Source organism: Cryptomeria japonica, chromosome 5, assembly GCF_030272615.1.
Source record: "Cryptomeria japonica chromosome 5, Sugi_1.0, whole genome shotgun sequence".
Lineage (NCBI taxonomy): Eukaryota > Viridiplantae > Streptophyta > Pinopsida > Cupressales > Cupressaceae > Cryptomeria > Cryptomeria japonica.
Genome location: NC_081409.1, coordinates 758,595,784 through 758,609,969, shown reverse-complemented (window position 1 = coordinate 758,609,969; position 14,186 = coordinate 758,595,784). Strand labels below are relative to the sequence as shown.

At 37.2% G+C, this 14,186-nt stretch overlaps 1 protein-coding gene across 2 annotated transcripts in view; it reads right to left on the bottom strand.

Annotated features, from left to right (window-relative positions):
- Positions 1-14,186, bottom strand: part of LOC131036499 (uncharacterized) — a 90,388-nt gene that overhangs the window by 32,169 nt on the left and 44,033 nt on the right. Inside the window, exons 3-7 of one of the 2 annotated variants that reach the window (XM_057968399.2) lie at positions 11,683-11,765; positions 11,540-11,601; positions 10,960-11,381; positions 9,937-10,162; positions 9,552-9,781 (exon numbers count right to left, since the gene is read on the bottom strand). In XM_057968399.2, coding sequence (XP_057824382.2) covers positions 9,552-9,781; positions 9,937-10,162; positions 10,960-11,381; positions 11,540-11,601; positions 11,683-11,765 — 1,023 coding nt within the window. Of the gene's footprint in view, positions 1-9,551; positions 9,782-9,936; positions 10,163-10,959; positions 11,382-11,539; positions 11,766-14,186 lie in introns of both variants that reach the window. The other variant, XM_057968398.2, reaches the window with a different exon arrangement.

Below are 14,186 nucleotides of genomic sequence, written 5' to 3'. Positions count from 1 at the left end.
AAGAGGCTCAGGATTAGGAACAGGAGCAGCAAGAGGAGGATTATTCTCCGGAGGGAACTCAGGTAGTGCATCATCGAAAATAGATTCTGCATCATCCCTCCCATCAGGCGAACCTAATGGAATAAGAACACTGGGAGGCTGACCCTCAGAATTCTGCTCAGAAGAAGGGGACTGAAAGAATCCTCTGTCTTCATCAAATACAACATCACGACTGAAGATAAGACGTTCAGTGTCTATATCTATCAGTCTGTAGGCCTTATGGTGATCACTGTATCCTGTCATCATGAGTTTCTGACTTTTGGAATCCAACTTGGAGTGCTTAGCATCTGGAATCCAAACATAGGCAACAGAGCCAAAAACCTTCAGGTGGCTGATCTGAGGCTTCCGACCAGACCAAACCTCTTCTGGAGTCTTCCCCTTAACAGCCTGAGTAGGAGAGCGGTTAAGAAGGTAGACAGCAGTAAATACTGCTTCAGCCCAATACTTATTCGGAACACTCCTGTGTTGTAACATAGAACGAGCCATCTCAACAACCGTACGATTGCGACGCTCAACAACACTGTTTTGCTGAGGAGTGTAGGGTGTAGTCAACTGGCGTTTGATGCCATGGGTATCACAGAAGTTGGAGAATGCAGAAGAACAAAATTCCCCCCCGTTATCTGTCCTAAGAGTAATGATACTGTGTCCAGACTCTTTTTCAACAAAGGACTTAAACTTCTGAAAGATACTAAATACATCTGATTTATGTTTAAGAAAGTACACCCACATCTTTCTACTAAAATCATCTACAATAAGCAAAAAATATTTGCAACCAATAACAGAAGATGTATTCATAGGACCACAAATATCAGCATGAAGTAATTGAAGTACCTTAGATGCGCACCAAGACTTTCCATGTGGGAATGAAGTCCGATGCTGTTTGCCAGCTTGACAGGCGCTGCATATTCCAAGATGCTGAGTCTGAATATCAGGTAACCCTGAAACAAGTCCTTCCCGAGACAGCTGAGAGAGATACTGAATGTTGAGATGTCCATATCTCTGATGCCACAAAGTGCTAAGAGGAGAAACACGAGCTGCCAGAGCCACTTCAGGAGAATCACCAGTGTCAAGGAGCCTATATAGGCCATGATCCTCTAGACCAACAGCAACAGTAAGACGAGTCTCCCTATCAATGATGGAGCACTTGTGAGCACTGAACACCACATCTAGTTGAGGAGAATTCCTCATAATCTGGCTGACAGAGAGCAGATTAAGTTCCATTCCAGGAACATAATACACATTCAGAAAAAGGAGAGTCCTGCCACCAGACTGTATCTGAACAGTGCCTCTGCCAACAACTGTATACTCCTCACCTCCGCCAAATACAACGGAATCACTGAAAGGTGAGAAATCTATAAACCAGTCACGCCGATGAGAAAAGTGACGTGATGCACCAGAATCAATGTACCAAGCAGAAGACCTGGCATGATCTGAAGACCTCTTAGCCATAAAAGCATAAAAGGCAGACTCCTTCTGCTTGGAATGTTCCGCAACATGCGCCTTCTGGTGTGACCCTCCCTGCTTCTTTTGTTCAGAAGCGAGCCTCTGACGGCAATCTTTCTTCATATGGCCGTACTTGTGATAGTAATTGCACTGCACATTTTTCTTCTTAGCTCCATCCTGTGTCTGAGAAGAGCCTTTCTGCTGAGAAGACTGAGAGGACTGAAATTTGCCTTTATCCTTCTGAAAGGATTGAGCTGTGAAGGCATTTTCCGAGGAGGCTGATGTAGTACTACTACCAAATTGCTGTTTCCAGCGATCCTGCTGTAGAAGTTTGGTGCACAGTTCTGAAAACTTCAGATCAACATTAGTGGAAGTAATATTGAGGGTTTCAATGAAGTGTTCATACGATTTTGGAAGACTTTTTAAAGTGATTACAACCATGTCTTCTTCCTCCATAGTCCGACCAATAGCTTCGAGTTGATCTCGAATGTCCTTAATCCTCGTGAGGTGCTCTTGTAAGGACATACGTTCGTCCATCATAATGGAGAACAACTGATTCTTCAGAAAGAATGCTCGGCTCTTGTCGGATGTCTCATGCAATTCCTTCAGATGCTTCCAGATGTCAGAAGCTGTCTTGCCGGAAGGAATCTACGGTAACTGATCATCAGTTACTGAGAGTTTGAGAAGCATGACTGCCTCCCGATTGCGTTCATCAAACTTATCTTGATCTGCACCAGGTGTACCAGGACTGAGTTCTTTGCCCAAAACAAGCTGGTCAAGACGCCTATATTCAAAAATGGTCATCATACGCTGCTTCCAGATGTTGTAGTTATGACCATTAAAGCGTTGACTGCCTTCTAGCATCAGATTGGTGAGAGAAGCCATTTGCACGGTTCCCAAGAAAAATTCCTGGCTGACCCAGAAAAATCCAAGGACAACCCAGAAAAGCGTGCAAAAAACCCAGAAGGATTCTCCTGTCAGAATCTGGATTCGCGGGCTCGAAAATCGAGGCACGAAAATCGAGGCACCCAGAAAAATTGAACAACAACCCAGATTAGGTTTTGAAAAACCCACCAAGAATCTGTAAGAAAAAAATATTTTCGATAAAAAAATGGAGGTAAACACCTCAGTCGAAAAATGCAGAATCCGTGGGCGCCATTGTTTTCTCAGATGCAGTGACAAGTTGCAGGTGACTGAAGAAACCTTGGCCCGGAGAAGGAAGGCACAGTCGCGTCACCCGAACCGAGCCCAGAGTTGAAGTCGCGACGCTGTGTGTAGAGAGTTTCAGGTCGCGATCAACGCCGAAGACAAGTCGCAGGTGCCGAAGTGACGCAGGTCGCGACGCCGGAGGTCACGAACAGTGGAGGTTGCAGGGCAGATCGACGCCGAAAATAGAACACGACGCTAGGAATAGGTTACGAACCACGAACCGAACGCAAATCGCGAAAAAACGCGACACCCCTGTAGCTCGCGCCAAAGGAACGATCCCGCCCAAAAGCCAGAAAAAAAATTTTCCAAAATAATTTCGAAAATTTCCACTAATTGGAAATTAGGATTAAAAAATTTTCAAAAAAATCCCTGTAGCTCTGATACCATAATACAGTGCGAAAACACGCAATGGATTTCAAAGAATTGATTGAATTAACAGAATGAGCAAAACGCTCATAAATAATACAAGTTATTTACAAGAATAGCAAGTTTCTAAAAAGAAACTGTTGAAAAGATCGAAGACGATCTTTCTAAAATAGAATGTACACTGAATGAGCATTAATACTAAAATTAACATATTTTAATATTCTATTAGCAAGGATGATGTAGATAAATCATAACCCAAAGCTGTGCTAGTGTCTTCTTGAATCAAATCAGCATGTCTATCAAATTCATCATATAAATTTCTGCATACTTCATAGGAATTTGAAGATACCAAATCATTTTGATGAAGAGTTGTATCATCCTTATGTGTAGATTCTCTATCCATTTCATGTGTAAACAATTCATGAGCTATAGTGTGATATTTCTTCCTTGCAAACTCTGTCTTATGGAAAAGACTTGGGTGCAAATCCATGTAACTCATGAAAGGAAGTTCTTTCTTAATTTTTTGAGGAAGAGTGCTATACTCCTTAAACATGCTAATCACTTCTTCTTCTTTGTTTTGTGGTGTTCGACCTTTGCTGGTAGGAAGTGAATTGAATCTTTTAGGCAACCCAAACTTTGAAAACGTTTGCTCTAAACGCAACAACTCTCGGCTGAGCTTGTATTGTGATTGTTCAAGTTCTTTCAGTGCCTGTTTATCGCTGAACAATGTTGTCATGTAGCCCATTTTCACTACCCAACTGAAAACCAAATCAAAACTGATTTGTACACGGATGATTTTCCCACCAATTGAATGCAACCATCACCCAACAGGTTGGCAGGAAACCGCTCTGATACCACTGTAATATCCCTTGGCTAATCTGACCCTGTTTTGCTTATATGAACACCAAGGAATATTGTCAAACATTTGGCATACAACGTTTGAAGCCGCTGTAGTGAATTCTTAATTTGTCTTCTTTGGGTTTGTAGGCTGCAAATGAAGTTATGGAAAGCTTCTAACAATGCAAAGTTGTTATAGAAATGATATACTAGCTGTTTTAGACCTTTCCACACATATGTAATGACTGAAATTAACTAGTACAGCTAATTGACATTAAGACAAACACTTGTCATGCATCCGAAAGTACACCTACAACCATTAGGCATTTAAGCAAACAATTGGCATGAAAGCTAAATGGCTGATCAATGTTGAATGTGGAATATGCAAATTATATCTCCATTAAACATATGCAACCTCCAAATATTTCATGATATAATCATAATAGAAAATGATGCAATGAAATAATGATTTTCTAATACAATGACCATAGATAGAAAACCTGGTATTTCAATGGCTGCCTTGATATATTGGTTTGATTCTTCTCATATGCAAATCCCTTGTCACATATATATAGCTGTTCAACCTCTCTAAATCCCCTTCTATAGAACTCCAACTACTGTAGCGCACTGTTCATGCGCACGGTTCACGGCATTGTAGCGCACTATTCACGGCACTGTTCATGGCACTATAGCGCACTGTTCACGGCACTGTTCATGCGCACTGTTCACGCGCACTGTTCATGCGCACTGTAGCAGCAAGAACAAACTTGCAATCTGCTCTTAAAACCTTGAATAATTTGTTGCCAAATAAGGATGATTCACAACCAACTATAAATGTTCTTCAACAATAAACTTCAAACCCTTGTAGAAAACTTCACCAATTTGCACAAATGAAAGAACTGAAGTATTCTTTCCCACAACTGCAATAATTCAGGTGTTATTTCACACCTTCAAAATTGCTATCAATAGGAAGTTTTCGTTTCCTATGATCAAAGAAGAAAATTGCGAAAGCCCTAGGCTCCACAATAAAAATCAATCAAAATACTATTCATCAACTGGATGCCGAGAATGAACTCTTGCCTTTCCTTTTATTCTTTCCTTAAGAGAGCTCAAACACCTTCCTGGCCAATGTGGGATAAAAGATTTATTCCCACATTAAATTATTCACTTAATGCACTTTATTATATTAAAGTGACTTTATTATTATAAAGTTACTTTAGAACTTTATAATAATATTAAAATATTAAATAAATCACTTAAGTCACTTAAACTTTAATATCTCTTGATGTACTTGTCTGATTGCTAAGCCATCTGAGCCAGGAGTCGACTCTCCCTATTCTCCATGTGATTGGATGCCTGTCTAAAAATAGAAACCCTGAATAGTGACTTACTATAAATAGTAAGTATGTGGAACTGAGTCTAGAAATAGCTGCAAAGGCCCAATCAAGGTTGACACTGCCAATAAGCTCTGCTCAGGTGTCTTTCTATTAATAGGAACCCTGACTCTCCCAAAATAGTAACTTACTATAAATAGTAAGTGTGCCAATCTGAGTCAAAAAACCTGTGCAAAGGCCAAAACCTGAATCCAGTTGAAGAGTAATGTCTCAAATCACCAAGTAACTGCCACACGAGGCCCTCTATCAATAATTATTAGCCTACGAGGGTCAAATGATAGGCTAATTCTTACAAACTCTGATGCTCGCAAAATGGGGACATTACACAAAGACGAGATGTCAAGTAATCAATGATCAAAACCATGAGGCTCCTTCCCTATTTATTCTTTTTCACACATGAATCGGCCTCCCTTCTAGAATATTCCTTTATAATAAAATAATATTTAATTGCTCCCCTTTTAAATAATAAATAATTGCACTTTAGAAAATATTAAAATATTTGTATAATATAAAGTGCAATTGGCAACATACATGACATCATAAGTGAGAACTTATTATCTCACCATAAAATCATATAAAATAATATGTGAAGCCATAAGTAACTGCCAAAACAACCCCCTTATCAACTCCTTGGCCTACGAGGGTCAAATAATAGGCCCAAACTCACAAATATCTGAGTACTAGGGAGAGGGGGACATTACATTTGCATATTGAGACAAACATTGCAAACCAAAGATCATTAGCTACCATTGCATTGATAATAAGGAAGTTGATATTGGCAATGAGCATATTGTTACTATCCAAGTTCTTTAGAATACAAGATCTAATGGAAGGAAGTCTCTTAAAATCGAAAGCTAAGTAAACAGTCTCGTAATTCTAAGAGATTATAGAAGGGGATATTACAGAATGTTAGATCACAATAGAAAGAATACTTGTACACTATTGATTTAGGTCCTCCCACCATTGAGCAAGCATTGCAAGATATGAATGACATAGTGAAAACAGTCCATGACATGTTGAAGCGGGAAGTAAAAAAGTTTAAAAAATTGGAAAGAGAAGTGCATTGAGAAGTTACTTCTAGTATTTCAAGCAACCGCTGAGGCAACATGATCCTTCAGCTACACCACCACCATTGCTTCCTCTAGACTCAATCGACAATTTGGAAAAGATGAGAACTTCGGCACACTTGATGGAGAATTGGGAAAATAAGACTTTCAAGAAAGCGAATGCATTTGTGAAGGAACTAGTGAAGATGTCTGATAAGGTTGTGTCCTTGAAAGAACTCGGGTCCTCATGGTTGCTTATGATACTTCGTTTTCACCAGAGACTATACTATGTCGAGATTGCAAGCAATGAAGAAACTACCTAAGCAAACTTTGGTGAACGGAGTATTGAGAGATGGACAATCACTCTATTTCCAGCAGTGGTGTAACTTGCTCCGAATGAGGAAGGTCATTTTTTAAGATATCAGTAGTGAATACACCCAAGTCAATGGAGCAATAAACTTGATACATGATGAAATCGTAGAAGTAGTTGAGATCATACTTGAGAAGGTGATGAATGAAGGAATTCACATAGATGTCGATCAGCTAGCTGAGAGAGTGAAGATCATATTCTTTGGAGCAGACGGATCACCTTCTGAGAAACAGTTGGATGATATACACGCATTCATGGTAATTGCCAACAAGACTCGAGATCCCTTTGCCTCTACTTTTTAGAAGTCAGCTACTTGAAAGAATAGTTGAAGAACCTACCTATCGCTCCCATAACTAAGATTGAATTCATGATGTCCAGATTCGTTGAAATTGCAACAAAAGAAAAGGATAAGGGCAACAAGATTTTAAAAGATAGTTTGCTATGATCCCATTTGGCGTCATTTTTTTCTTATTGGAGGATTTTCCCTCATAGTTTTTGCCAAATGGGTGTTATTTTTCCATTGGCTAATATTTAATATTTTGCAATAAGATCAGGTTTTTCATGTAACAAACCCTAATTAGGGTTTAGGTGGCAAACTCTTGGCCCTTGATTCTAATTCAATCTTGGCCCTTGATTCTGATTCAATCTTGGCCATTCATTGTCTTTGGGGGCAATATATATGCTCAACTCATTTCATTTGTAAAGGATCGATTAGAAGAGTTTTGAAGAATTGTTGCTTGATGCTGCAGAATTAATAAATTTGTTTAAGTGTTGGTGACTTATTGAGTTTTGGAGCATTTGCTTGTTTCTTCATCCTTTTATGAGAGAACTTAATATTTGAAAAGACAAAAACAATTAGAATAGAATTTGCTTTAAGTATTTTAGATGAATGAAAGATGCATGTGCATGATTGATAGTGAAGCTAATTGTCCATACTACTAGTACTCCATCAATGGTTAAGTATCCCATGTAGTCGACTGAACTCATATTAGCTAAAGCTTAACTTCAATTACTATTCCATCATTGATATGCTTCATCTTGAAGGTATCCATGGTAGTGATTTAAAAATCATCAAGATGCCCTTAGAAGATTGCACTAGCGTTGTGGAGATGTTCATAGCATGTCAAAGCAAAGCTTAGTTGAGCTCACTTGAAGTTGTCCATTGTCTTGCATTCTTAGCATTAGCGTAGCATTCCTAAACCTTGGAGTCATCTCAAGTGATCCTTCGGCATCTTCAGCATTTGAGAAGTCTTTGTTCAAGAGAGGATAGAGTATTCAATACATTTTTCTGTGTTCGATTGTGCATGAAAACACCATCAACAAGATCCATCCCCTATCTTTTTGTAAGCATAGAAGTATTGAGAACAATCTAGGGGCACATGAACACTTTGAAGACAGCCCTCCATTTGCTAAACCTCATATTTGCTCAAAAACATCTCGGAAATGCTGAAAAATTTCAGGAACAGCTAGGGACATCAATGACATCCCTTCCTTGTCTTGGCAACACCCAGCTGTCCCCACTTAAAAACAGTTAGAATATTAAAAAATGGAAGTTCTCTTTAGCAAATGTTGTGCTGGTTTTTATGTTTGCACAACAATATTGATCATTTTTCATATTGTTTTGTTCATAGTTCCATCGTTGTACAAACAGCGACTGTGATTTTAAAACAACTAAGCAAGGGATGTGTACAAAAGCAGCAAATTTAAAAGATATAATTTTGGCAAAGGTACGGACTAGCTTACAATAACCAAGGCGAACAAATTGCAGGTTAAATTAGGAGTGAATCATGTAGAATATTTTATATATCAGAACAGCAAATTACCTAGCAGTCTTGCTAGACATCCTGGTTAGCCAGGCAAAACCACTAGAATCTGGCTCCACAAGCTCTTTGTGTGATGTGTTTAAAAGTTGGCTTTCAATGATATAATGAGTAGTAAGAACAGTGCACACTGTCTATAATCCCTGGCAATCTAACGAGGTGGAAATGATCTTGAAATTCAATCTTTTTAAGGTATTTTTCATTTCTATAGGTATCTAATAGAATCCGGTGTCCTTGAATCTCCTCAGATCAAATGATGTGTTTTGGGCTGTATATGGGGCATATCTCGTAGCATAGTTAATCTTTATTTTTCTTGCAATCATAGTTCAACACTTATAACATGCAAGAGTATTGCACACTCGAGGTTATTTGATCATTTCTATGGCTATCTAATACAACATTTGGGCCTTGTTTTGAATTTTTTGATATTCCAATCTTTAGATTTAAGCATTTTTATTAATTGCATTTGAAATTTTCCTATTTATTAATAACCATCCCTTATCATCCCCAAAAATGGCCTCCCAAAAAATCCATCCCCAAAACATGTAAACCCACTCCTTGCCGTCCCCATTCCAAAATCTTGGTGTAGCATAGGCGAAAACCGAAGAATAAGATTGAAAGAAAATGGCTGATTTCTCAGGCTGGGAGCATTGCATTATGCTAAAACTGAAGAATGAGGTTGAGTGAAAATGGTGTGCTTTTCAGGTTGAGAGTATCACATTATATTATTGATCAATTGCTAAAAAAATATAGTTATATTTAAAAGAGACAGTAGTCTGAAAATAGATGAAAGTTTCAATGAACTAACCATCACTATTTATTACAGACTACTGTACACATGCACTTTATTATAATAGTAAACTACCATTCTAATAAAGCCAAGGGAATAAATCTGTTATCTTAGAAGATATCATAAACCTTTTTTCAACTTGAAATATTTATATTAATCAACAGTATATCCAATGCCTAGGGCCTATTCATACACAATACAGCTGTGCCATATATCAACTTGCTCAAAGTCTATCACCTTTAACGCCTCATCTTTAGAAGTAGAATGACTGATGTTTGTACCCTGATCGAGCTTAATAGCCTTACATTCTTCAGAGGTTACTTCCATATCTCTGCTCCTTTTTCTTTGAGAATCTTCTCCTGATTGTGAACAGATGCTAGGTATGGGAACCTGACAACTAGACATATTGGAATCTGTAGCTTGCACATGAGAGAGATTTTGAACAGCGGCCTGTGAAATGAAATCACCTAAACCATCACTGCCACAGTTTAGTAGCCTGATTTATGTATTGTGAGACACAAAATTATCAGCAAAAATGAAGGGAGGAAAAATCATTCAAGCATCTAAAACAATCAAGACCAGTTCACAAAAAAAAATAGTCTTTGAATCAGTAAAAACTCACAGTCCTGTGGTTGAAGTGCCATCAATGCTTGTTGAGCAGCCTTAATCTCTGCTTCCTTTTTAGTGCTTGCTGCACCCCCAGTGTAGGAAACACCAGCAAACTCAACAGTTGATATAAAAACTGGTAAATGTATCTCTCCTGACCTTGTAGATCTGTAAACAGGAACTGGCAGGCTTATTCTTTGAGCATAAACTTGAAGAAGATTCTTACACAGTCCCATTTCATTCTGAGTTACAGAAAACAAAATATCATCAATAATGTTACTTCAGCTCACTATTTATCTGGACTAATTATGATATAAGTTACAGTTTAAACAATGAAGTATTATATCAAAATATAACATATTTGGAGCAACCATGATCGAACACACAATTACAACTGATGAACAAACATCAAATAAATTAATTAGCTAACAATCTGTAAGCAGTCTAATTTTCTATCAACTTAAAACATCGTGATAAATAAGTGGTCTTTCTAGTGCCTACATGATATAAGTTACAGTTTAAACAATGAAATATTATATCAAAATAAATAATATTTGGAGCAACTATGGTCAAACATACGACTACAACTCACGAATATACATCAAATAAAATTAATTAGCTAACAATCTGTAAACACTTCTGGAGCAACTATGGTCAAACATACAATTACAACTCACGAATATACATCAAATAAAATTTATTAGCTAACAATCTGTAAACACTTCTGTCAACTTAAAACATTGTGATAAATAAATGCTCTTCCTAGTGCCTACATGATATAAGTTACACTTTAGACAATGAAATATTATATAAAAAGAAATTATATGAGGAGCAACAATGGTCAAACATGCAATTAGAACTGATGAACATACATCAAATGAAATTAATTAGCTAACAATTTGTGTGAACACTCTAGTTTTCTATCAACTTAAAACACTGATATCTATGGTCTTCCTAGTGCCTACGTGCTGATCACATATGATACATCTTCCATGCATCAATCTTCTTTAATTCATCTTTGAATTGTAGAGTCGCTTACTATTAGTTTTTTATCTTCAGGGGTAAAACTACCGATGCTTGGACTCTGTTTTGGTTTAACTGGTTTACACTCTTCACAGGATACTTCCTTATCTGTATCCCTCTTTATCTGAGAATCTTCTCCTGCTTGTGAACATATATTAGACACAGGATCTTGGGAACCAGACATATTGGGATTTGCAGCTTGCAAACCAGAAAGATTTTGAGTGCCAGCCTGAGAAATGGAATCACATATATTAGACACAGGATCTTGGTAACCAGACATATTGGGATTTGCAGCTTGCAAACCAGAAAGAGTTTGAGTGCCAGCCTGAGAAATGGAATCACATATATTAGACACAGGATCTTGGGAACCAGACATATTGGGATTTGCAGCTTGCAAACCAGAAAGATTTTGAGTGCCAGCCTGAGAAATGGAATCACCTGAAACACCACTTCCATGATTTAGCATCCTTATTATGCATTTGCCAATTAGATAAAACATTATCAACAAAAATGAAGACATAAAGGACCATTAATAAATGAAAACAAAGAAGACCAATTCGTGTGGCCAAAATGACTTTAAATCTATAGAAACTCACAGGCTTGTGGTTCAATTGCCATCAGTGCTTTTTGAGCAGCCTTGATTTCTGCTTCCTTTCTACTGCTTGCCACACACCCAGTATAGAAAACATCAGCAACTTGAACAGTTGATATAAAAATTGGGGGATGGCTTTCTCCTGACCTTGTAGTCTTGTAAATAGGAACTGGCAGGCTCATTTTTTGAGCATAAGCTTGGAGAACACTTTTGCATAGCCCTGTTTTATGCTGGCATGGTAGAAAATAAAATCTGATCAATAATGACTGCAATTCATTGTATAACTAGAATTTTGATCGAAGTTAAAGTTGCAAACAATTAATATAAATATCAATCTGAATCATAGCTGGAACACCTATGGTCAAATTTAATTATAACCAATTGTCATATGAAATGGAAAATGAATAAAGAAAATTGCTCTCGAGCCTAAAATATCAAGACATTAGCATTAGAAGTTGATATCACACATCGTACTTAATATTATATATAAGTTCCCTGCTAATATCGTAATCAATTAAGTCTTAAAATGAAAACTCTGTAATTCAATTCTGTCAAAAAATGATTCTCAAAAAATGAACTTTGATGAAGCACCAAGAGGTAGCTTGGGGTTGGCTGGTGTTGGTATGGTGTTCATTCTGAAAGTGGCCAATTTACTAGAAGAACTTTCCCATTTTAGGTACCAAATTAAACGATGAAACAGAAGACTTGGTTGTTCTAGAAGGGCTCAAATTAGCATTATCATCTAGGTTGTAATGTCCCCTATGTTATTCCTTTAGGAAATTAGGAAACATTGTCTTGAAAATCAATTGCAGGAGACTTCTTTCCAAAATAAACTCTAATAACACTATGACTAATGATAAGTGCTGGCTACTTAGGAATGACCAATTATGATATCACTTATAGTATGATGATATATAAGATAAAGTGTCACTGCTATCTCTGATACATCAATTTGATGTATGCAAAGATGACTTCTGATCTATATATCTGATCTGCACTTCTGATATACAATATGAATTGTGCAATTAATGCAGTTGATAGCTGTCTCTAATATGGCACTGAGAAATATGCTTCAATCTGCTTCTATCACTTATAGCATTGTCTTGCTGCTCCTGATCTATCTTTATAAGTATGCAAATGTATTCACTATCACTTACAGTGATGTTACTGCTATTTCTGATTTGTCTATACAAGAATGCAAGCATATTCAATATCACATATAGCGATGGTATTGCTGTTTCTGATCTTGTTCCTTCAATGTATGCAATTGTCTTCAGTATCACTTATAGTGATAATATTTTGTGCATGATCTGAACCTTAGAAATATGCAATAGTGGTGCTCTTCCTGATTTCTTTCCTTGTGCAACCCGATTTGCCAAAGGCCAATGCTCACTTGAACAATCAAATAAGGATGTATCACAAAAAAAGAAGTAATTGATGATGTCTTGATTGAATGGATTTGATATCTATTATATCTTGCAATATCGAAAGGGTTGCATATCTTGAATGTCTAAGAGACATGCCACTTCCTAATCACATCTCTCAATAACATAGGCAGATCAAATTGTTATGTAAATCATATCCCTTCATGCTCAATGATTATTCGTTACCCTTGTCTAATTGCTGTCATTAGATTGCACATGTTCATCGTAATCGCTGCTTAGCCTTAGTTGTTGTCTCTTTATGGGTTGTGACTAATCATTTGATTAGTAAACTTCTTCCTTAAGGTGATGATAGTGATGATTGATCTTCTTGTTCTCCTATTACTTTGTTAATAATTGATGAGCGATGAAGGATAATCGATATGCTTTGCTGACTGCTAATACATCGACACCAAGTTTATTTGATCGATGCTTATCATCTGATTAGTATGCCAATTGTTCTTCTCTGATGATGATATCATTCGATTTTGCCGATGGTAAATGATTCTCAACCAAGCTCTTTCAGCTATTTTCTCATCACAACGATATTACTGATGGATGCTTATGATTTCTTCATCGTCTTCCTTGGTCTGATAGAGATATCAAAGAGGACTTGCCCTTATGATCAATGTTATGAGTCTCTATGTAATGTTATATCTTCAGCAAACTTCCATTATGTTAACGTGACGATTGTTGCAATGTTGGTATCGATATGAATGCTCTTCATGTGTAATGGATGCATTATGATTAGGTACCATACTACTTTATTGTCTTCGCTACATCTTATCTTCTATGCTTCACTCGAATTCTTGATAGGAAAATCGTGAAGTCTTATGAATAAGACGATTTTCCATTATGTCTTTCATGTTATAAATATACAGCTACCTACTTGAACTTTGTACAATTTGTTATTTCCTAACTACTAGCTAATTGAAAATATTTTCAAGGCTGCCACCCTTGATCACATAAGTGTTTTATTGCTTCTTATTATAAGGTTAAAGATGGGGACATCACATAGGTCCAAAAGTCTGGAGGTAGAAGGGGACTCCCTTGCAGTGATCAACAATTTGAGTGAGAACCAGTTACAAGATTGAAGATTGAATGGCATCTTAACTGAAGGTTGACTTCTGTGGAGTCAATTTGATAATATTATGTTTAGTCATTGCTTTCGAGACTGTAGTATGGTCACCAATACTCTTGCTAAGACATGGGTAGACCAATTTCCCTTAT